At 34.7% G+C, this 26,486-nt stretch overlaps 1 protein-coding gene across 1 annotated transcript in view; it reads right to left on the minus strand.

Moving 5' to 3' along the window:
- Positions 1–318: 318 nt before the first annotated feature.
- LOC117330501 (extracellular serine/threonine protein kinase FAM20C-like) overlaps positions 319–26,486 on the minus strand; it is a 40,721-nt gene continuing 14,553 nt past the window's right edge. Inside the window, exons 2-8 of the mRNA XM_033888844.1 lie at positions 20,515–20,639; positions 18,948–19,026; positions 16,710–16,802; positions 13,067–13,179; positions 11,371–11,661; positions 8,565–8,646; positions 319–6,144 (exon numbers count right to left, since the gene is read on the minus strand). Of these exons, the coding sequence (XP_033744735.1) occupies positions 5,859–6,144; positions 8,565–8,646; positions 11,371–11,661; positions 13,067–13,179; positions 16,710–16,802; positions 18,948–19,026; positions 20,515–20,639 (1,069 nt within the window). The 3' untranslated portion in view covers positions 319–5,858. The remainder of the gene's footprint in view (positions 6,145–8,564; positions 8,647–11,370; positions 11,662–13,066; positions 13,180–16,709; positions 16,803–18,947; positions 19,027–20,514; positions 20,640–26,486) is intronic.

Raw genomic sequence — 26,486 nt, forward strand, 5'->3', positions numbered from 1 at the left:
CAGGTAAATCTTTGTTTTTGATGTGTCCATGATAATCTTTGTAATTTTTGTTTTTGATGTATCCCAGTAAATCGTTGTATTGAATGTGTCCAGGTAAATCTTTGTATTTAATGTGTCCAGGTAAATATTTGGTTTATTGATTCTTAGCAATATCGGCCATATGTTGACACTGAACTATTTATTTCGCGTTGTACACTGCATATATAAATGTAGTTTACTTGGATTTTAACACTCACAAAAGTATCTTTATTATCTTCCATTTGTAATAAAGTGATATCAAGAAATACTGGCAGATTCAATTAAAAAGCAAAATCTATATAAAGAAAACTATAGTTTATTTGGAATTCTCGACAATAGCACTGTTTGACAAAGACATGAATTATGTATGCTTCTCACACTTACTAAAACGTACACACATATGTACTTTTGGTTTCACACATGCACACATGATTGCACGTAGCGTATTGCTCACACATTATATACACACACTTTTTGTTAGACATTCACACGGCAGTGTTTCTGATACTCATTCATTATACAAAATATAATCCCATATGTACACAGTTCAAATGTTTTAATTGCTTGTGTCATGATAATGTGGGAAGCGCAATATATCTAGTTCCCCTTATAATTATGTTTGTTTTTTGAAAAGGTTTCTATGATGGAAATGTGAAATAACTAATTACAAACTGTTGTGGTTGTGCTTGCTTTCCTGGAAACGTTTATCGTTTATTCATGTCAATTTAAAATTGAAGGCAATGTCTGAAATAACAGTAGATAAACACGAGATATGCGTGTGCAGGTTGGACGAAGATTAAATCTTTATATTATCAATAGCACCATACATGTTTTCTACATGTGTTTCCCCAGGGACCACGATATCTATAAATTATCGTTCTTTTGACACTTAAATTACTCATCACGATACATGCGAAATTACACCATAATCTCCATTTTAAAAAATATGACTACAAACAAAATCATCCACGCTCACGTACAAATGACCTCAGAATATAGAGACAATTCGACCAAAGCAAACCTTTGGGCTCAAAACTATTTCATTTTAAAATATTGTTAGCAGTTCCGCATACAAATATGTACAATACATTATCACCAATACATAAAACGTAAGAAATATGCTTCAAGTTATGCTTACTTCATTCTGGTCGAATTGACTTAGATATGTATTAAAACATCTATTGTCAAAAACATGAACTTATGTGAAAAATGCATGTTAGACTAGGAGACACAGGGATATGTATAAATATTGTTCTCTCTGATTATGTTTTGAGCTGTTTCTTTAGATTTCCAACTAAACATTGTCAATGTAAAACTGCCCAAAGGTTACGCACGAAATTGTTATATAATATGTTCACCTATTTCAAATACCATATCATAACCTTCATATGAAACCACAATAATCATTTTTCATGCGTGCACATGTAAATATTATATAATAAATACAAACCGCGTGAACAATAGTTGGAATGTAATATATAGACATCGATGGTAAAGACATGATAAAGTAGTGTAGATATGCCGTAATGTAGATATACCGTAGTGTAGATATACTATACTGTAGATATACCGTAGTGTGGTTATACCATTCTGTAGATATACCGTAGTGTAGATATACCGTAGTGTAAATATACTATACTGTAGATATACCGTAGTGTGGTTATACCGTTCTGTAGATATACCGTAGTGTAGATATACCGTAGTGTAAATATACTATACTGTAGATATACCGTAATGTAGATATACCGTAGTGTAGATATACTATACTGTAGATATACCGTAATGTAGGTATACCGTAGTGTAGATATACCGTAATGTAGATATACCGTAATGTAGATATACCGTAGTGTAGATATACCGTAATGTAGATATACCGTAGTGTAGATATACCGTAGTGTAGATATACCGTACTGTAGATATACCGTAGTGTAGATATACCGTAATGTAGATATACCGTAGTGTAGGTATACCGTTGTGTAGATATACCGTAGTGTAGATATACCGTAGTGTATACCGTAATGTAGATATACCGTAATGTAGATATACCATACTGTAGATATACCGTAGTGTAGATATACCGTAATGTAGATATACCGTAGTGTAGATATACCGTAGTGTAGATATTCCGTACTGTAGATATACCGTACTGTAGATATACTATACTGTAGATATACCGTAATGTAGGTATACCGTAGTGTAGATATACCGTAGTATAGATATACCGTAGTGTAGATATACCGTACTGTAGATATACCGTACTGTAGATATACCGTAGTGTAGATATACCGTACTGTAGATATACCGTAGATATACCGTACTGTAGATATACCGTACTGTAGATATCCGTAGATATACCGTAGTGTAGATATACCGAACTGTAAATATACCGTAGATATACCGTACTATAGATATACCGTACTGTAGATATACCGTATTGTAGATATACCGTAGATATACCGTAGTGTAGATATACCGTTCTGTAGATATACCGTAGATATACCGTACTGTAGATATACCGTAGTGCTGATATACCGTAGTGTATACCGTAATGTAGATATACCATACTGTAGATATACCGTAGTGTAGGTATACCGTAGTGTAGATATACCGTAGTGTAGATATACCGTAGTGTAGATATACCGCACTGTAGATATACCGTAGTGTAGATATACCGTAGTGTATACCGTAGTGTAGATATACCGTAGTGTAGATATACCGTAGTGTAGATATACCGTAGTGTAGATATAACGTACTGTAGATATACCGTAGTGTAGATATACCGTTGATATACCGTAGTGTAGATATACCGTTGATATACCGTACTGTAGATATACCGTAGATATACCGTACTATAGACATACAGTAGGCATGGTAAAGAGATGATACCGAGCTGTAGACATACAGTAGGCATGGTAAAGAGATGATACCGAGCTGTAGACATACAGTAGGCATGGTAAAGAGATGATACCGAGCTGTAGACATACAGTAGGCATGGTAAAGAGATGATACCGAGCTGTAGACATACAGTAGGCATGGTAAAGAGATAATACCGTACTGTAGATATACAGTAGGCATGGTAAAGAGATAATACCATACTGTAGATATACAGTAGGCATGGTAAAGAGATGATACCGTACTGTAGATATACAGTAGGCATGGTAAAGAGATGATACCGAGCTGTAGACATACAGTAGGCATGGTAAAGAGATAATACCGTACAATAGATATACAGTAGGCATGGTAAAGAGATGATACCGAGCTGTAGACATACAGTAGGTATAGTAAAGAGATAATACCGTACTGTAGATATACAGTAGGCATGGTAAACACAAAACGAATAAATCTCACACTGATGATATGACAGAATATCAGTGAAAAAATACTTGACAAATACTTATCAAAACACATTTGAAATAATCATGTAACAGATCAGAAATTGTCTTCCTAATAAAAGAATATTGACATATTTTGAGATTCCAGGAACACCATGATTTGTTCTGTTAAGCTGAAGTAAACACTTAGTGTTTTACAATATAGATTTATTGTATATATAATGGTATACTACAGTAAAACTATTTTTTATAATATTTATATTAAAGGCGGAAGGCTAAAATAATGTCATTAAAGGATGTGCGTATTTAAAACGGTATAAATACAAACTAATAATATCAGAACATATGTTTTACAATATCGCACTGGTAACGAGTAAGCACGTAATGAGTTATAATTGTTATGATACAGCAGCGTGTCATATACATATTTGGTCTTTTTGGAATGTAGAATAGCAATAATATGATTTTATACAATGATATTATGTTAGTCGTGGCTTCAGTCATCCGTAAGTATTACAGAATCCAGAAAATAGCAATGCTTTCATATTGATTCTAATAAGCAAGTGTGTCACGCAAGAAGAGGTCTCATTTGTCAGGCATTATTTTTTCTAATTTGGAGTTTCTTCCCAGTTACTGTAACTATAACAAAGAGTTTATAAACAACGAAATGTATGTATTGTATTTCCACAAAAGAGAGCATGGCTCTGTTGTTAGGATTTGATTTTAAACATTTTAACTGAGGTATAGTTTCAAAACGTGGTGGGACACTCTACGTCGAATTCTAAATCATCATTTCATCTAATTTTATTAAAACAATGAACTAACGACATAAACAATTAAAAACTAATTCTTAATTGAATCCCTCTTTGTGTAATCGTAAATAATTATGAACTACTGTTTTGAAAATCGTAAAAAGACAATCTTGGGATGTTTGTTCTTTATACAAACTCATTAAAACCAATGTAATCATTGTGTATACTACATAAATGTATTATCGGATATGCTGTTATGAGAGTGACAATGGCAATATATGTGAGCATACCGCGACTACCACTGGAAACTATACCATTTAACATGTCTTCTCTTAGTCATAGTTCAAAATTTGTAACGATATAAGTATGCTGAAATAATTGACAATGCGATCACGCGTGTGACATCATCACTTTGTTACAACAACTATCTAAAATGAACGAATCACATATGAATTAATGTTATTATAATTGCACTGTGTCGACCAGAACCAGAATGGTACATTCCATTTAAGGCACTGTTATACATGTACCAAATATTTTTTCGCGAAATTTGTTGCAACTTATAATAAAAATCGAATAACGGGTAGTATAGAAAAAAATATATTATTGTAACCGTCCACGCCTTATCAACTGAAACTATCATTTCTTATCATCGTCGTATATCACAGGATCATCATTATTGTTTGTCATATGATTATCATAATTGTTTATCAGACGATTATCTTTATCTTTATCATACAATAATCATAATCGCGTTGGAAGAAATTATATTACTATTAAAATATTTGAAATATTTCACGATTAATATTTTAGTTCTGGGTTTGATCTAAGCTAAAATTATGGCGACGCCTAGTAGTAATAGTGGTTCAATTAAATTTGTTCAATACTCCTTTCAAAATCTCGAAGACGTATTAAATGGGATTGATTGCAGACTTAAAAATGCAGACATACTTTAAAACTAAATCTAACAATTGTGTCAAAACATTGATAAATACACTAAAGTCACCAAACTGTTATTGCCTATTTTACAGTATGCTCTGTTTGATGAAACAATATGACCAAACTCATTTCTTTCTACACTGAAATGGCATCTCTGTAATCACCTGTTGGAATGCTTCAGTCAAGTTCATTGTAGTTCGTTTTTTATTGTTCACTTACTACTCAATGTAAATAATCAATTTTTTCCCGCAAAAACCGTTATTTCTACGAGCTTTGTCAGAATTATAATTAGGTTGTGGACCAGTTGTCACCAAAATTATGCAGTATTCTGTCATATTCTACCAATCAATTACCGTGATCTCTGCCACATAAGATCATTCGGCGCGACATGTTAGAGCTAGCTTAGCTATGTCTGTAAAGCTTTCACGGTATGCTGTCAGCCTGCAGTCATCCCTAAATCTGCGTTGTGATCATTGACCCAGATTTGAACATATACTCTACAATGTAACACATTCCTGTAACTCATCTTGTTATAAAGCGAATGTCATATAATCTCCGACAGGGACATGACCCAAATAAACTTCGGCAGATTCAGAAAAAAGCCAAAAACACTCGCTCTCCGACAGCTTCCGAGGTGTTTCGATTGTAATTTAATTAAACTACAATTCCTCCCCTTTGATGTAAAACATGTAGGAATGTCGTATATTCCGCCATTGGATAATTCCACCTATTTTCAAATAATAATCACAATATTCCTACTACATAACCTCATCCGTAACGAATAAATCTCCAGTAGTCTTGAATTATTGTGATTCCATCAGAAATGGTCGTCTCCTATAACATCCATGATGTCATTTCCGTTTTCAATACATATGCTTATCTCCTTTAGAATTTTCATGACACGTCTATCCAGAGCGAGCAGGTGGTTCTCGATGAGGACCGGAAATATTCTGTCACGTGATGTTGAGGCTTTCAGTAAGGACGACAGTTTATCTGGACCTATGTAGAATTTAGCAAGCTTCATGAAGGTGGAATACCGGATTTTACAACACTGGAATACTGGGGCAAGGATGCTCATTTCATCTTGTCGCCATTTTCCAAACCTGCAGTCACAAAAAATCTTAGAATGAAATTCGTAACACTAGGTAACAAAAGTCTAATTCAATCAGAGTATCATCTACAACTTCAAATACTGACATATTAAAAAATGTAAAAATGTGAAGACGTGATTTTTGTGATATCCTGTCCAATCAACCAGTTTGTTTATCCTGAAGGGAGTCGAGTTGATGAATTTCTCTATACACTATTTTTTTTAAATACACAACAATACTACTGTGAATAGGCATTATTTGAGAAGTCTAGAAAATATTTTTCCCAAAAGAATTTTTTACTCTCTTGAATAGCGTGTAGATCAATTTGGAATCCTGCTGAAGGTTTAAGTATATATAGCGAATAGTTTCGATGATCAGATTGACGAAATAATAAAAGATATATCATCACTTTATAATCTAGAAGCAAATGTCAAATTTAAGATTGTAAACATAGCAGTTAGAATGTACACACATTACAATGACAGAGCCTTACACAAAAATATATGTTGAGGTACCGGGACAATTACAAAATTGTTTTTCGGTGTGCTGTGTTATTTTGGAATGACTAACTGCTTATTCAATACATGTATTTATGAACTGTAGGTCAGACGCCAGCTACTTAGAAAATACTTGCTACCGAAAAATATTTTTAAGAACTGACGTGCATGCCGTGACTTTTCAGAGTATGTTGATAATGAGGTACACACACAAGTCGATGTCAAGGGAGATAACTGATGTTAGTTACATAAGCGATTCCGTAATCCTGCACTACTTGAACTACGAAACTGAAACCTGCCGCCCGCAAAGCTAGAGAAAAAAATATCTATCTGATAATACTTCTTTAATAGGGAAAGCAGGCATTCGAGGCGTGTGTGCTGGCTTCGTAATGAGGTCTGTTCACACTACATTGAACGTAGGATATTAGGCTTAGACACATTGAAAACACATAAATCTAAGACAAATTGAGAATTTACAAATCATAAGCTAAGCATGGAGTTATTTGAATATTATATTTAGATACAAACAAATAGCATTTCACTTAGCATTAAGTTTAATCACATACGAAATATGTGGAGATGACCAAGTAGACCATTGGGGAATTATACGTCTACTCAACCTATAGTTATGAGTAATTCAACAAATACAAGTTTTAATTAGCTCGTCTATTACCCAATCACAACATTTATGCAGACGGTTAATTTAAATGCCGGAACTCAATTTAGCAACAATTTCTGAAACTATTTCTAATTACACCACCATCAAATTACAACATATCTTCGCTGATTGTTGTTTTGAAAGTAATTATTGGATAATGAGAAAGAATTTGAATAAAAATATCAATTATGACAATAATTGGTTGAGTCTTAACATTAAACACTATTTAATATTTACGGACAGCATTGCAATGCACAATGGGTTCTCCAGTGTTACATTGATTAAACGTGCGTTAATAAAAAATAAACAATTTAAAACATACGTAATCACTTAACCTCGCGTGAGAGATATAAGTGACTCCGTACCATATTCCTCTTAAAGAACAGCTGCTTGTTGATACGTAGACCTACTCAATACGTACTTATATACAACTTTTATCAAAATGCCAGTCTCTACCGCTGATCGTAAGGATCGCTGTTAAGCCCTCTACATTCTAACAGCAGTTGGCATGGTTATGGTTTTCCTAGAGGTGGTACACATTATCATCCTTGTATATAGGTATTAGTGTCGGTTTCGTTCTCAATATACTATAGGAATCTACAGTGCAGTGTAACCTAGTTCTAAATATTTGAAAAAAGTTACTTCATGGGTCAGAACGAAAGAAATAATTTTTCATCTTTTTTTTTCATGGATATTGTGATATAATGTATACTTTTTTAAGAATATAAGTCATTTTCATGAAAAAAAGACCTGCAAAATCCTCAAAAATTGCCGCACACTATGACTAATATTTTCGGGCAGGTATTTATCACTAAGAAAAAATACATTTAATCCGACCTTATTAATATTACATTTAATCCGACCTTATAAATATTACATTTAATCCGACCTTATGCATATTACATTTTATCCGACCTTATGCATATTACATTTTATCCGACCTTATGCATATTACATTTTATCCGACCTTATAAATATTACATTTTATCCGACCTTATACATATTGCATTTTATCTGATCTTTTATACATGTATTACATCTAAATCCGACCTCATACATATTACATCGTATGCGGAAAATTGTAGCTCAGATTGCTTATTCGCTAAAATTTAGGTACGACATCATTTTCGTTCTGGACGTTTGTTTTAAAAAAAAGTGAAAAAAGTATCCTTCCTTATTATATCCGTAAATTCGTCAATCAGAGCAATTTACATACATACATATGTCCTCAGTCATGAGGTTCCACTGTTTAGTGGGTAAAAAGATCAAGTACTTACGATCGTCCGTTATCAAGGTGAAGATGGAAAGTGTCATTGCCAAAATCTTTGAACGTTTCATAGTGATGTCTATCCATATTTCCTGAAAGTATTGAAAAAAATAAATTAGTGGGTGTATGAATTGCTACTTAAAAATGATGAACATTGAAATGTTATACAGTTCCAATTATGATGTAAAAATGCATTTCCACATTTTGTTGAGATGTGTGTACTGCGTTATGGAATTGTATAACCACTACAATGGTTACACATCTCTTTGAAAGAAATAACATCTTTTGATGAAAACCAAGTGTGTGGAATTTCCTTTTGAGGAATTGATGTCATTATGAGCAGCAATTGTGTTTGACATTGTCATGGGTACTGAGTGAAACCGAGAAAAATAATGTGGTAAAAATTCAAAACATCGGTGAAAATAAACCTTTTTTGCTTCCAACTCATGGTACAAGTAAAACCATGAAGATTTAATCATAAAACAGCATCTAAAGTGTACTCCTTCATTACTGCGTGTAATATGTTTCTTAGCTGCTCACACGCCATTTTGGACGTATGATTAAAAGTTGCTTTCGGTTAGGCCTCCATCAAAATGTCTGCTTTCTATGTGTTTTTTATTCTATATATTTACTTTTATGCTAATGTGTATTTGGATGGACATTTAATAGTAGAAACCTTGACATTGATGTGACAAGTCTTCATAATTATTAACTAAAACCCTTAATTATTAAATCCAACTTACATGGATATGTAATTAAAATGTAAATGCAACTTGTCATGGTCGCAAATAGTTGAGCGGATGTCAAATGTTTGTGACGAGACACACGACAAACTGAGAATTAAATACGAGACAGGTGAACAAATTGTTGCCATCTTTACCTAGATGTTCGAACGCACACCGGAAAAAAGGAATAATTGGCATGGAGAAATAAGTCGTACCATTTTGTACAAGACACAGCATTGACTTGCCGAGCTTTATATGTTGACGTGCATATTAACACAAGACTTATAATTTAGTCTGATAAATGACATCGTGTAAATGAATAATGAATGAAGTTTATATCATAGTTAATGATATACAGATACGCTTTATATTTGACAGAAAAAGTACGACAAAAGGAAATGGAATATTGCAACATTACCTCAAAATGCTCTAAACTGTTTTTTGTGTGATGTCACAATTTATAATGTTGAACGTTGAAGCCTATCAAACTCTGCGTTATGACAAGAGTTTATAAATAATGACGTACCAGTAAACATCTGCCTATAGTCTATATATACTACTTAGAGCTGGGAGGGCTACTTTATTTAGCCTTTTCGATTCCACAAAAGACAGTGCTCATTTCTGTGTAATGCAAGTAATGGTCGTCACTTAGGATCCCACTCTATTACATCTCTAAAACACTACTGAAGGTCAGATAGGGCATTGATGGTCAGCACAAGAATTAGAGAAAGACTATTTCCTTAAAACATATTTTGGTGACTTATAGTCTTTTTCTTTGGTAAAACATAATTCTGTTTGAAGGATCTCACCTCTAAAACCTACCATGTTATCAAATTATGATTTATGGAAATTTTTTTAAAATGTAAAATAAAGCAGTTGCAGTTACAGACTAACAGTACCATTTGCCAAAGTCCATCCATACAAACATATAGCATACGCAATCTGATAGACAGAAGTAACCTCGGATATTCGAGCTCTTCAGGATCATAGAGGGCTTCGTAGTTATCTCACTATCTCAGTTCTAACATAGATTCATGGTTTAACTGGTTTTACGTCCTCTTAACAGCCAGTGGCATCTAACGACGTGCCAGGTTTTAGAGGTGGAGGAAAGCCGGAGACCCGGAAACCACCAGCCTACGGTGCGTACGAGGCAACTGCCCCACGTGGGTCTTACATTTAACATCTACTCATATCCACCTTCATTCCTCGATATGAGAAGGATTGGAACTCACTGCCAAACTCACGTACTAGCAGTAGGTTACACGACACCTCAGATTAATAACACGTACTGTTGAATGCGCTACATAACGATACCATATACTGACATATAAAATCAGCAAACCTATATAAATTTTCCTACAATAAACCCAGATGTCAGTGATTGTTTCTCTCTTCTGTTCCCATGTTAGGCGGTATCATTTATCATTAAGCCACCAACAAATGCCATTACCAGGCGCCACGTGTGATAATGGTCGGGTTGGTAAGTAGTGTTTCTCAAATTCGTTGATTTGTTTTACAAGTCGGTAAATGACATTAGCCTGAGGAAGTCTTTTCAACGTGTTTTCTAAAGATGGAATAATTCACTTTAATAGTATTTCGCTGATAAAAGAAGGAAACCATCAAAAGTTTTGGATTAGCTGCCGCATATCCATGTCAGCTATTTATAAGATTCTGTTTCTCTGTTATTTTCTTTCAATGCAGCAGTATAAACAAGATATATCGGAACAAGATATGATATATATCGTCCTATAAACCACTGTCATGATCACAATTTTTTTGCCTATAACTCTATGCATTTGCGCAGAGTGATCAGCTTTCTGAATCCCCATATTTGGTCCAAGGATATTTGTTTACGATCCTACTGCATTTGTCTAATAGTGTACTTCTGGACATAAGGGACCCTATCTATTCTTCCTGTTCCAGTTGACATTATCTAAAAAAAATGGTTAGCCAGTTTACGTAGTGAGGCATATTACTGAGTCTAATTAATAATCAGTAGATGTCAAATTGAAATAAGAATAGTTCAAATTAAGTCCGTCGTCATATGACTAGTGTGAAAGCATATTTGACCAATATACCTGATGAACGTACCTGTTAAGAAGTCAAATATATGTGTATCCATGAGATCTAGTAGCCGGCGACCTGTGTTATATGGGGACTTCAATTTCACCTTATCGCACAAATCATCGTACACTTCCCAGTAGGCCTTGCGATGTTTGCTGTATGACCGTTTCCATGGGTTCCGCCATGTTTTGCGAGCTGCTATCTTATCTGGCGGAAGGAAGGCCGCCATTGACGTTTCGAGTACATCCGGGGTACCACAAATCGCGTGGCTTGTGTCGCAATAGTACGAGCAGCTCCCATGGAAACAGAGATTGTTGGCTGTAATTTAAAACAAGCATTGATATTAAAAGCATTAACTGGACGGTACTTCATGAAATATATTCGTATGCCGACATAGAACAACTCCGTCAGTTCTTAAACAACTGTGTCAGTGAATGGGTTCTCCTTAAATAACTCCGTCAGTGAATTTGTAATAAAACAGTTTGCTACATGTAATATGAAGAACGCTTCCGAATCTTGACTGTTACCCAATTCAATTTTTCGGATTATATTTACGAATCAGGACTGATACAAATTAATCTTGTCTTTAGTGATCATTACAGGTGACCGAGACGGGGATACAGCATACAACCATTACTTTTTTAGGCATATCTATAATTAAAAAAAGAACAAAAAAAGTTACAAGTTCTAAAACGGATTTTCATATTATATACGAATTATCTATTTGTCACAGTATACCCCCGTATCAAACTGAACTTCAAGTACTCTGTAGAATGTAGAATGAGTATTTATTCTGATTGGACATGACATAAACCAGATGAGTTATCTTAGTAAGACAAGAACGGACAACTGTATGAGATTTCACTTAATTGTATTATCATTCGGAATTTAATTAAAAGCTAAATGCATCCTGTTACAATTCTCCCATTACAAATTCTCACGGAAACATTTCACTCGTGGAAGAGATTTTCAGGCGTTATCAAAATTTTAAAAATAAATAAAACAAAAAACAGATTACTTGCAAAAGGAGATATAAAAAGCCATTTCATATTAATATAAAGTAATGATCAAAGACTACATGTTATTTCATTAAGGAGATTCCTTATGCATTAATATTGGATTGTCGGTCTGTTTATAACATGAAACAGAAGTTTTTCATCTCTAAATGCACTAAGTGTTTCCAAATGTTCAGACTTGAGGATGTGCTTTGTAGGAGGGTAATGCTATTAATGGACATCACAGGGACCCGACGTTATCCTAAATGTTTTATGTATAGATACAAAATATCCTAAACCTCATTTTATTAACGTGTCCAAGTCCACATGATCACTAAGTACGTCTTTGCGAAAAATGCTGAAATAGATTGATTTAGAGAAAAGTGTCTATGTGGATCCAATATAATTGGGCAGAAATAAAAAAAATTAAATATAGACCTTGATTAAACCATTTAAACCAGGTGTGTGTGGCAGACAAGTAACATATGACAGTCCGACTGGTATACTGTTATATGATACCATGTGTATTGTTAAACATATAGACAAAAAATATTACAACAGATTACGGAAAACATGCAAATATGTAGTTTGATAAATAAATTTATGTACATGCCAATTGGATTCCGCTGTAAACAGTATATAAGGATTGTACAAAGGTCACATATGTGAAATAATGTGTTGATAATCATTGTCCATATAAGATGATCTCCTAAACTCTTAATTCTTACCTGGAGATATGAAAAAAGTTTTGGCTAGTTTATGGTCTGCTAGACGCTTTATATCTCGAGTCATATTGACTATTCGACCAGCGGTTGGTGGAACTCGGTAGAACCCCAGAACTCTAAAATAAATAAGTAAACATTTTATTACTTTATAGATACTTGTTATTGTAGATTACTTCGTAGATACTTGTAATGGTAGATTATTTCATCGATACTTGCAATTACTTGTACTTTGATGGTAACACAAAGAGACATCGCCGATAGAGAAACTCAGGAAATGAAGAGTTCGTTAACAGAAATAGAACGAATATGAAGCAATATGAATGACACTGTATTTCAGTGTTCCACTCAAACGCGACTGAAAACACGCAAAAAACTCTATCGGGTATAAAGTATGACGTATTGAGCGTCTGAGGTATAACAAGTTCACATCATTCTTGGTGAGTGAATGAATGGTAATCTTGTCAATGGTATAATACCATGTTTACTTTTCCTGAGAAAAGAAAAGAACTTCCTTTAGCAATGACGCTTTCATTTGTGCATTAAAAAAGTTTTTTTTATCCCACTGACGGTATTTAGGTATTTAGTAAGCGAACAGAAAGAAATTCTCGAAGTGTATGGTCTGAATTTCCGTGATGTTGGTGAAAATGTGTTATCAACGAAGAATGCAAGTGATGATCTGTTAAGATTGTACCAAAGACCTGCAAATATATGCCAAATACTCACCATATAAATGTTTCGTCCTTGTAGGACTTTAAGTAATGCTTAAGGCAAAAATCGTGAACAACTGAACGTGAGGTAGGTGTCATTTATCAGGTAATAATTACTTTCCGCCCTGTATTACACAAATTATGCCTCAAATGTCCTGTATTAATTCAGAGAGAGAGAGAGAGAGAGAGAGAGAGAGAGAGAGAGAGAGAGAGAGAGTATATATGTTGATCGTGCAGTTTCGGTAGAAGGAACATGACAGACTGACCCAAATGCATTTATAAATAAAAACCTCATCAAGATTGACACTAATCAACCGTCTTAATTATATCTGGTTGAGTTAAACTGATACACTAGTTGACATTTATGCCAGGCACTTCTACTAAATAAGAATTAAAATACAGTGCGATGTTGTGCTTTTTGTATATAAGTAATGAATATTAATTTATGCATATGATCTTTGCTATGAGCACCACATTTTGGCACGTGTGACTGACTATGATTAATAGGAAATTTCTCTAAATGCAAGTTAGGACAGAGCCACCAAGTGTTTCACAATTAAAATCTTCTCCAACGGTGACAACTTCTCGTTCACATTGAAGATAAAAAGTCCAAAACTAAACGAATTAAGGAACTATCACACTTGTTATTTAAATAATTTGATAATTTCAAGTACTGTAAAGATATAATTATATTTTTAACGATAAACTTATTTTAGTGGTAATCTAATTTAAGCGATAATCTAGATTTAGCGGTAATCTTGTATCAGCTAATTTTAACGATGATCTTATTTTAGCGGTAATCCTATTTTTACATATTCTAACAGTTATCTTCTTTTTTGGTTTATTTTAGCGGTAATATTATTTAGTGGTAATCTTATTTTGGCGTATTTGAACGGTAATTTTGCTTTAGTGGTAATATTATTTTAGCTTATCTCAGAAGTACTCTTATTTTAAAGGCTATCTTTTCTTTTTTTGTTTATTTTAGCGGTAATCTTATTTTAGCTTATTAAACGGTAATCTTGTTTTAGCGGTTTCTTATTTCAGCTGATCTAAGAGGCAATGCTATTTTAACAGTAATCTTATTTCAGTGGTAAGCTTATTTTAGTAGTAATCTGATTTTAACGGTGATCTTATTGTAACGGAAATCTTACTTCAATCATTTTCGCGCTGTTATACATCCGCTAAATTATGCTTGTGCTAGTTGTAATTTTTTAATCAGTATTGTTAGTGCGTCAATTTATCATTGCGCGAATCAATTTAAATTTAGTTTTACGCTAAAATTTGAGTCCGAAAAATTTGTACGTTTACAGTAATCTACATGGATGGATAGGTTTTCTGGTTCTTACTCTTTGTTAAATGTATGACCCGAAGAGGGAAAGTTTTCTATACTTTTACTTGGAAAATCATATTTTTTTAGCAAAATAATTCAAACTGATCTGCTGATCTATCCTCGGGGAACTGAAGAATAGGACTTATTATATTAGTTTTAATCACAACAATAATCTTACATTGGTTTAGTCATATTGGCAAAATACTCCTCATTTTTGGAAGAGACTTGAAATACACATAATCAGTTTTGAACTTTATTGCCCCGAGCCGCACGTTTACTGGTAGAAAGAGCGGTGAAGGAAGGTATTTTAGATGCATTTTGTTAACTTTCTATTGAAAATAATTCAATCTTGATTGGCATGATGAGATTATGATCAAAAGACCCCGATATTATTTCACCCTTTGTGAATGGTCCAGCGTTAGCAAATATTATTACGCCCCCCCCCCCCTATATGATTGGTCAAGCATTATCAAATATTATTACACCCAGTTAGATTGGCCCAACATTACCTAATACCATTACGCCCTATATGATTGGTCCAGCATTACATGTATCTAATATTATTACACCCTGTGTGACTGGTTCAGCATTATCTAATAGTATTACGCCCTGTGTAACTGGTCCAGCATTATCTAATATTATTACGCCCTGTTGCACTGGTCCAGCGTTATCTAACAGTATTACGCCCTGTGTAACTGGTCCAGCATTATCTAACAGTATTACGCCCTGTGTAACTGGTCCAGCATTATCTAACAGTATTACGCCCTGTGTAACTGGTCCAGCATTATCTAACAGTATTACGCCCTGTGTAACTGGTCCAGCATTATCTAATATTATTACACCCTGTGTGACTGATTCAGCATTATCTAATATTATTACGCCCTGTGTAACTGGTCCAGCATTATCTAACAGTATTACGCCCTGTGTAACTGGTCCAGCATTATCTAATATTATTACACCCTGTGTGACTGATTCAGCATTATCTAATATTATTACGCCCTGTGTAACTGGTCCAGCATTATCTAATAGTATTACGCCCTGTGTAACTGGTCCAGCATTATCTAATAGTATTACGCCCTGTGTAACTTGTCCAGCATTATATAATAGTATTACGCCCTATATGATTAGTCAAGCATTCTTGTATGTGTTGTGCCAGTTTCAGTCCAAAGTAAGACAGCTTGTCCGAACAGGAAGTATACACCTTTCCTACAATGTAGTAGAACAGGAAGTATACACCTTTCCGTACAACGTAGTACAACTTACTACTAATGGAGAGGTAGTTTCATCTATTCAGCTTAATCTTAGTTCTATTAGAGAGGTAGTTTTATCAATTTTGAATAACGGATTTTCTTTGTAGTTATTATATAAAGGTTCTGTTTTGCATAGGAAAAACTTCAATCTGTTAACAATGAATATTTGTGATAGTCTTCCTTGTAGGTTTGAGTCACTTTAAACAATAGTGATCACCGGCATATTCCTACTAATTAAAGGAAGCTTTTTCACGACGTTATTAACCTACATATATATGTACAGGTGTAAGTGGTCATGTGTTGTTGTTATGGACCATTGATCCTAGTGGACAGTACACTTGACCAATAGGATCCCGTACCTGTCAAGATGAAATGCGGCTACTTCTGCGTTATGGCGTTCATAGTCACTGAAGTAGAAATGGTTTGGAAGCGTCTCTTGTTCCCGGGGGTACCTGAAAAGATCAATGACACATGGTTAGAATGGCTTGACGCAATCAAATGACTTCATGTTTGAGCAATAAAATGTTGCCACATTTAAACGACATGTGTCCTAACACTATGCCTTTGATTTACTCAATCTACGTCTGCAAACGTCATTCAAATAGTCATTATTTTTCAGTAAAATAACCTCGTATTGTTTCCTTCCACTTTGTATGAGAATTTTTTTTTTTTTTTTTTTTTTTTTAATTTCAAGTGGCGCGTGGAACAACTGAAATATCTGTTACGCTTATATGGTATGTGCCATGCATGTGTTACAAGAAATGGAAAGACGACCTCATGATTCTGACAGAACAGCCCAATCCTACGGGGCCCCATAAATATTCTCTGTCATAGCTGATACATTTCAATATATATAACAACCGCTCATACGGAAAAATAATAACATGAAAATGACAATGGAATAGAAGCAGCCTAGGAGCGGAGGTGTTTTAAATGCCAAGGAAATTGAATTTTCCAAATTCGATTCACTATTTCGTTTAGGGCCCTTTTTACGGAATGATCATATTTTAGTTTGAACAGACAATTGTAACAAAAACATGATTACCTTGGTATTTATTTTCATACTAAATATTATTATATAGCTAATATCTGTAATTCTGTCCATATAGACAATCTTAAGTATCAACATTTTTAGAGGGGCACGGAAAAGGGACAAGAGAGAAAAGATGTTAGGAAAGGGGAGAGCAGGGGTAAACGAACTGGTGAGGGAGATGGAATATGTTAGGGAAAGGAGAAGAGGGCACACATCTGGCAAGGGAGAAAAAATGTTAGAGAAAAGGTGAGAGGAGAAAGAAACTGGAATGATGTAGAACGACATGTCAGAGAAAAGCGGAGGGAAAGAGAATGAAAGTTAGGGTGCAGCTAGACAGCAATTACTCCTAGCTATGCAGACGGAAATTACATGTTACAACGACAAAAAGAAAACGCTCGAGTTTACCTGTAGAATAGAGAGGACACGCCTGCCTACAAACTGCTTTTGTATTCAATATTGTCTGAACTGTTTCGTTACGTAAGACTAACCACATTTTCTTTATGACTCATGCCATCCTTCACAATTGTAACTTGCTCACAAAGGACATAACCTAACATCAACTTTCAAGAGTAATATAAATCGACTTGCACATTCGCGGACCCTGTCATACAGAGATTGAATCTTAACCATTTAATGTGTTCGCTATTAGAGCACCCCCTACCTAAGACTCATTGATATAGTTTACACATGATTGTAAACAATCCGCTACTAAAAGAATAACGAAACTTTTTTTTTGTTAAACGTCCTATTAACAGCCAGGGTGATTTAAGGAAGTGTAACGAAACCAATCAACTCCAACCCCTGTCCTCTTTCCCGGTATGTGCTGTGGATATAAGCTATGTTGAACATGCACCAATGATATGCCACTTAATTAAGACAATTTCTACAATAAACAACATCAAGAACGTTCATCTTAACAACTCTCATCAATCTCACAGTGGGTCATTTTTTCATCGTCATTGAAATATGAATTTAATAGGTAATATTCGGTTAAGTAATTTTGAAAGAAACTTCATAGATAGTCATCTATTATTTCATCTTTCGGAGAAAAATCTAGCCTTGAATTACTCGATAAATGCGTTCACATTTTGCTAAGGTCTCCTTAAACATGTTATTATCATATTTCAATGCCTCGAGTTCAAACGGTAATTATTAATTCTAGATTGGGTTTAATCATGTGTGCACATATGTATAGACAGGTCTTCCGCATTGATACACACACATTTTGTATTTCGAACCGGAGTAATACGTGCTGTTAGACTGAATTGGGGTTTATTATGTATGCATGTGTATCATGTTATCAATATACACACCCTCACACACTCCCTCACACAGTACAGAAATATGGTGATGGTGCCAGACTTTGACTAGAATAACTCTATAACGCCAGCTGTATAACATTAATTGATTTATAGATAACTCATTACAATAATCGCCCGCTCATATGACGACGCATAACGATTCAATTATCCGTTTTATTCAGCGAATGGTAATTGTGTAACATTTTATACCGACGTCTTAAAGTGACTTGAAATATTCTTTTGTCATTAACGAGTTTTCTCACCTCATAGGTTTGAACAATGCCTGTCCTTCATCACTGAATGTTATAATCAGCTTCAGTTGTGTCCCACCCTCTTTCAATTCTGAAAATAAAAATATAAAAAGTGTTAGAGATAAGTTAAATCGTACTTTAGCGTTTGAATTTATCACATTTTAAAGCATTAACTTTGAATAATAACTATAATAACTATGATATGTAACCTGTTGTTAGGGTTCCCAATGTCCAGGTTACAGTCTCGGATATAGATATATAGATATAATTGTGCATTTTGCATTTTAAGAACACGGACAATATATAGAAATTTTGATATAAAACTATAACATGTTAACATACGTCACAGCTTATATATAACGTGGAAATAACGCAGTGGTTAAGCTGCGGTTTTTTCTGGCTAGGCGATTGGGTGCCGTAGATCATGAGTTCGAGATTGTCTTTCTTCGTTATTTGTGTTACTTTGTTATATATATGTATATATTTGTCCATACAAGGATTTTCTAGGGGACAAAAAGCATGCAGAATAAAGGACGTTGTCTTGGTCAGTTTTCATTATCACGAAAGTAACAAAATATGTCGGTCCTCTGTAGAACAAAATAGACATGTATCTAACACTTCACACCTATAACACATCTTTACTAGATTAAGTAACAGTGAATTGCCGACATACTCAAACAAGAAACGAAGGATAATGACCTCTCCGAACAGCAATTTTCATCAGTAGTTAAGTAAGCCAAGTCTCACGTCCAAATACTATTTTTTAAGTTTTACTTCGTTACAAGATTTCTGGAACTGTTTGATCATGTGTTCGGCACGACATTAATAGTAGATTCTTGTAAATCAAGTGATGAAGAGAACCGATAGTCAGGTAATGGATTAATTTATAAATACATGTACTCATGACAATACTAGGTCTATATTTCCTGGAAATGTACTTCCAGTGTCTAATGTATATCACTTCGATAAAACCATAAAGACTATTCCAAATACTTAGATACCGCAGTCCTGTGTTGAAATCTTACGATTTTCCCTTACAAAATTTCTCATGCCAATAGATATTGTAACTGCTTGAAGGGCATCAATGCTCGAACTTCCCATAGGCAATGTAATATGAACAATGTTCATACTGTCTAAAATAAAATCTTTTGGGCCTTTCCAATAAGTTGGAATATACTATCTCCATTTCATCAATTCAGATTCAAAATTCAAATTTATAGGGATCTGTTCGCTAGGTGTCAGCATATATCTAAATACCTAACGCTCTGACAATGCCCAGTAATTAAGGCTTGTAACTGGTTTATAGCAAAGGCGTTTATAAAGTTTTAAGGTTGCTTTGTCAGACGAAATATATAAATATGTGGCTGTCTGGTGATTACTGATTTACTGCGCGTGCAATGTATATATAGAGAATAGTACATACCTTTTCCATATCCGACCCATTATTGGCCCAGAGACCCCAATATTGGCCCTGAGACCCCAATATTGGCCCAAGTACAATCAAGCACATTGATAAGCTGTAAAAACTAAAATGTATATAATTATTCCTATAGGTTAATATGGTTCAATGATCACGTACCGACGTCGACGATAGGCTCCTGGGTGACATCCTTTAGTAGATCGTCGACGGTGGACTCGTCTGGGTTATACAGATGGTACTGATGGATACCCTTGTGGAACCTCTCCCAACTCGTCGTTAGGGACCTGAAATTATCACAGGGAATGTCTTCATATTTTCAAGAATTACCAATACGAATACAATACTCAGTCTCAATGCTAAATTGGCAAAAGTTAACGTTAACGATTGTCAGTACAGAAATTAAATCTACAAATATTCACACCAAACATGACAACATGTCAAGAGGTAAATATATTCGAAAAATACAGAAAGTTTCAGGTAAGTCAATATTTCTTGGGGGGAATGCGGCACCGCTCGAGGATTTTATGACTCTGCGAAGATGAAGTTGACATACATGACGTTGTTTCCTGTTTATTATTTCAAAACGAGGGTCTATTTTGCAGGCGCAAAACAATGCCATATTCCCTTATGAACCGACATCAAATTTTCTTCACGGAATCAGAGTTCAATTTAGATATAAAAACCAATTGTCAGAATTTCATTACGGAAACAATGTTAAGTTTTTAATGTAAAAACCAACGTCAGAATTTCATTACGGAAACACAGTTCAGTTTTTAATATCAAAACCAACGGTATGCTTTCTACTCAACACAACTCTAAATACAGCCATTATATAAGCTGACAACACTAGCGACAGTCAATACGTAAAACAATTTACATGTTACATGTCGATGTAATAAAAACAAGATAGCATTGAAAACCTTAATTAAACATCCCTTCTCCTCAACCACCAACAACAATTATACAGTTTATATGATAGATATACAAATAGTCGGTGTTTACATTCTATATACCATAAAACCATTTTAAATATATGACAGGCAGTTGTGATTGGCCCGAGACAATAGCGAACCAATATTTGCTTTCGCTTCACATTCAAACTTACACTTTTTTTGTATACAGAGATCAATTGAGCAAAAATATTGTGAGGTAAAAATAAGGACAGCTGAAATGTCTCACAACTATCTCGGACATCAATAACGTGGGAGTGTGTCACCAGTCAGGGAGGACTTTTTACGTAGGTAAGTATCATAACAATGATAACATTTAAGGTGGCGTTATGATCACACCAATAAATTCCAAACCACAAATAGAGACACACTAATGAATTGTACGTGTTTATGTATCTAATAAAAACTGTACATGTTTATAGTGTATTAACAACAAGCAGAGCAATGGCCAGGGGTCCTTGAATGGTCAAACAAGATATACGTGATTACTGTTTAACGGCCCCGTCACAATAATGTCCAGACATTCATTAGTAACGGACACTGACCATTCATGTACGTACTGAGACTGACCATTGGAGTGACCAGTCTGTGTGACAGGCAGTCAGTGCATTCTACACATAACACACATAAACCTGATTACGATAGTGCTTTGATGTATTACTCCGTGACCCTCGGGGTGTTTGTTTAGCTTCCGCGACTGGGTCGTATACAACAGGGCATGTAGAATGTTTTCTGTCCGACATTCAAGGTTGTGAGTATTTCCTTATATCTATTGCGGATGTATTTAGGAAAAAGTGACATGCCCTAATTTCGAATAAAATAATCAAGCAAGGAGATACCTTTAAAGTCACTTAGTTCTCACCGAAGTCTTCATTATTATCTGAAACATTGTCGCTTCCATAGGCTCTATTTGCGAATTCAATAGCTTTTATTTGGAGTTGAATTCCGTAACTAATCTGGAAGGAACACACTACACAAGTATTCCCGACAGTTAATCATTGGACTTGTCCCTTGAGGGTTAAATCCATCATCTATATGTGTTAATGTCGGCTGGTTTTGTTGCTAACCGAGTTGTTTATAACATTCTATAGGGCTCACCAATAACAATTCAAGTAAAATTCTGTAAAATATACTCCATTCGGAAAGTGAGTTCGAAATATTTTCCGTTCGGAAACCTCTTCAATACTAGCAATCCTCTGAAAGCTCTTGTACGGTCGAATTGGACATGTATTATTTTAATTTATAAATTTAATTTCCATTAACGTACAGCTCACGAGAACGTGACTTCAAGCATGACGAGATTTACATAAAGTCGAAATAATTTACATTCATGACAGGTTGTTAAATAAGAAATTAATTTTACACGTTACACGTACATGTATATTAATGTCACTGTATACAAACGTTATCCTCAGCTTTTTTAATCGGATATAATTCAATTAAAATGTTTGGCGTAGTTGTGCAAATTAGATATTTGTATCAAAAGATGCTTTGTTGTGCAAGCAGATGCGCGTGTTTCCCATGCGAAAACTGCCGCGGGATACGCGCGTGCAGACTATTATCAAGCGCAATACATTGATTGTGAAGTAAGGATGGTGCTCGTGTAATATGCGCAGCAACAGATGACTAGAACTCGAATGCATCAAGTTTACTACCTAAAATTATACAGTTATTAAAATCCGAGACATCTACTTTATCTTAAACACAAAACGAAAAGGAATACCAACAGATGAAAAATTGATTTGTGATAAGTCACTGTCATGGCAAAGCTTGATACAGAGAAATCCTAGACATCTGATACTCGGGGAAGCGTGCACAAAAACCAAACATTTACCTCAAAATTTGCTTGCGTTCAGCAAGTATCTCCTGTAACATTTTGGACTTCCGTTCCGGATTTATATATGGTTGATTATTCATACGTTTTATAAAGCTATAAATATAACAGACATACAATATATAAATAGAAATAAAAAAGTGTACACTTATATTTGAGTTAATGGTTGCATATTAAAAGAGTACTAAATTTAAAGTATTTGATACGTTTTCAAAATGTATTCCGTATGTGAATTGCACGTCTGGGAAACTGATTTGTCACGATATTTTATAAATACTGTAGCTAAAGTATCCGATGAAATAATTGTGAATGGTTCTCAGGTCCAGCATTTATTTTCTTATATGCATACGATGTACCCTGAAGCATACAGACTCGGAATAATTGACCCGGCATGTTTGGCATATTCTACTAACATATTTGCTAATAACATACAAAGGTTCGCCTGTCAATCAAGTACATTTTCCTTCCGGAATATGACTAATCAGAACAGTGCCCGATATGGAAAGAACCTTCGTCATTCATGCTAAACAAAGCATGGCATATCGGTTAATGTTGACGTTTTCCCGGGAGCCAAAAACAAAACCCCCAATGATCAGGCGTAATCAGGTTTATAATACATGTCTACTTAAACGTCGCTCGCCCTGATACCGTTAGGTCACTGGACACAATAATACGATAAATGATTAATACCAGCCCTTATTAAGATAATGAATAGAGTAAGTAAGTGCATAAGATACTGACTGTTACTGTCCGGAACAACTCAGATCTGAGGTATTTATGTCATTTTAAATGAACACAAAGAAACTGAAGTTCCGAAATGGTATTCAGTTGTTTGATCTCAGGTTTATTCAATGTTTCTAGTCGTGACGCCATAGCCTCGGTTTGACAAAATCCGAAAATTCACTTCCGCCAACCAAGCGGAACGTCAGCAAGCTATAAAAGTTTATTTACGTGTCACTGTGGAAGTCCCAGATGACCAGATGTTTGATGGTAGTAATACATACGAATTTGGCATATTTTCAGAGTTTCTGAATCGATTGACCATGCTCGAAACCGCTCTTGAATGACCCACCCTGTTCTTTTGCGTTGTGGAAGTTTTGCTGAAATCGACTCGTGACGTCAATGTTGTTGTGGCGTCATACATTTTATGTAGCTGTTAGTTGTCCTAAACTAGATAATAAGATGTTGTAATTTCTCCAAGTGAATTCGATGTATCATGATTAGACCTGTTTACTTAGTATATTTTGTCTTATTACCCTACATCTGTAATATACGATGTTGCCTCTTCCCGAGAACATGTCCGATCATAAGCTTATTACGTTGGTTATGCTTAATTCAAAGAATTCCGTGCGGTGGTTTGTGTTCTGCACGTGAGTTGGTGTTTTTGTTTTACAAGTGTACATTTTGCGTGAATGTATTAGATCCGCGTGTAAACGCCCGCGTGGGTATATGCTTTTAACAAAAATGTACACATGAACTGTGAAATTTACTCCAGAATAGAGAGTGTGGCTACAAGCCAGGTGTACTCATTTCGCTTATGACTGATGCACTATTCATCAAAGGAAGTAATGACACATGTTAGGGAGCTTCAGGCAGGTCTTTTGTGGCAGAAGATATACAGAACTGTAACAGGAGCTATAAACGAGGTGGACTGCAGCTCAGGAGGCGAATCCTGTAACGTGGACGTCTTAGAACACAGTCCCTATATAGCGGCGGTGATTGACTGACGTCACACTTAGGCTGAAATCATGTGTTTCTGGCTCTCTAACCTCACAGTACCACGACATCTAATATAACATTATAATTCAAAATAATAATCATGTAATTATATATAAAATGATGTTACTTACGGTCTCAGTCACTCAAATAACTGATAATGCCTCTTTGGGTAAATCAGTAAGGCAGTGAATTAGTAAGCAGATAATCCTAGATTTACAGTGTATTATCTTACAGCATTGTGCCAACCGTTGCCTCTCATGTCCAAAGCACTGTTTCTTTGACGCTTGTTCCTCCCCCAAAATCGGGGCGGAAGGAAAGTCTCAATTGTATATCCGTTTATATCTCCAAACTTGATGACAACCACGTATACTTATATTTTGTAGCAAATAGTTTGTTTTGTATGTGTTATTATAATCACTGTACCAGTTAAGTGTTTTACCTAATTTCAAGGGCAAATAATTTTGTTTTTGTTTATGCCATTATTTGTTTTTTTACCGTAGCGTCACATGATTTGACCTTAGGTGTAAACGATTTTATTGAACAGTTAAGGTAAACTGTTTTTACCTGAAGTGTAGATACATATGATCGGGTCACAAAATGGCAAACAAATATTTACCTGAAGGTCAAAAACCTTTTGTCATTATGTACATATCTGCCAGATTTGTTTTACCTTAGGGTAAATAAAATGTACATACATTATTAATGTCGAAAGTTTTTTGACCTGAAGGAAAATATATTGAACATAATGGCAGAAAAACATTTATTTCCCTTAAGGTTAAAACAACTTTTGCCATTATGTACCAATCTGTGAACCTTAAGAATCAATAACGTTTTCTCTCACCTAATGTTTAAAAATGTTAACATATGGACAAAAACATGTTATGCCATTATATGGCTGATTGCATTTTCATACTTAAGGGTGAAATATTTGACCTTAAGGGGATTTTTTTTGCTAATGAAAAACAGCGTCTTTATTGCTACTTAAAGTCAAATAAAATGTTTTAACCACAAGAGCAAAATGTTTGCCCTAAAGGGCAAATCTTTTCCTCTTAAGTGTTATATGTATTATTTTATACTTTGGTATGCTATATTGGCGAATGTTTTAGACAATATGACGTCTGATTTTGGTACACGTGCGTTAAATGTCCTGATCGAGTGGTAACACGTGTAAGATACAGGTGCGTTGTCATCGATAAAACCAGCATCGTTTAAAACACAACGTAAAGACATTCGTGTTATCGTGTATACAGTAAAAACAATCCGATTATTAACTTTAACCTTTCGTCATGGGAATATCTATATCAGTTAGCTTCTAGAAATCAGATACCCGCGTTTGTTTATAACAAGAAACGAAGAAAACAGACATGTACACAAATCTAAAATACAAACAATTGATATAAGCGAGTGTCGCGACGGGTCTGATGAGACGGTCGCGAGTAGACAAATCAACTCACTTCAGAAGTAAGTTCATTTATAGACATTTACCTGTTCGGAGATATAGAACACAGGCACTATGAGCTTAAAACAGTGTACCTAATAGTTGCAAATTTTCCTACAACATGCTTGATATCAGATTCAAATTACGATGAAAAGGTATGTATTGTATTGATAGAAAAACAACCCGTGTT

This window comes from Pecten maximus, chromosome 1 (assembly GCF_902652985.1).
Source record: "Pecten maximus chromosome 1, xPecMax1.1, whole genome shotgun sequence".
NCBI classification, from domain to species: Eukaryota; Metazoa; Mollusca; class Bivalvia; order Pectinida; family Pectinidae; genus Pecten; species Pecten maximus.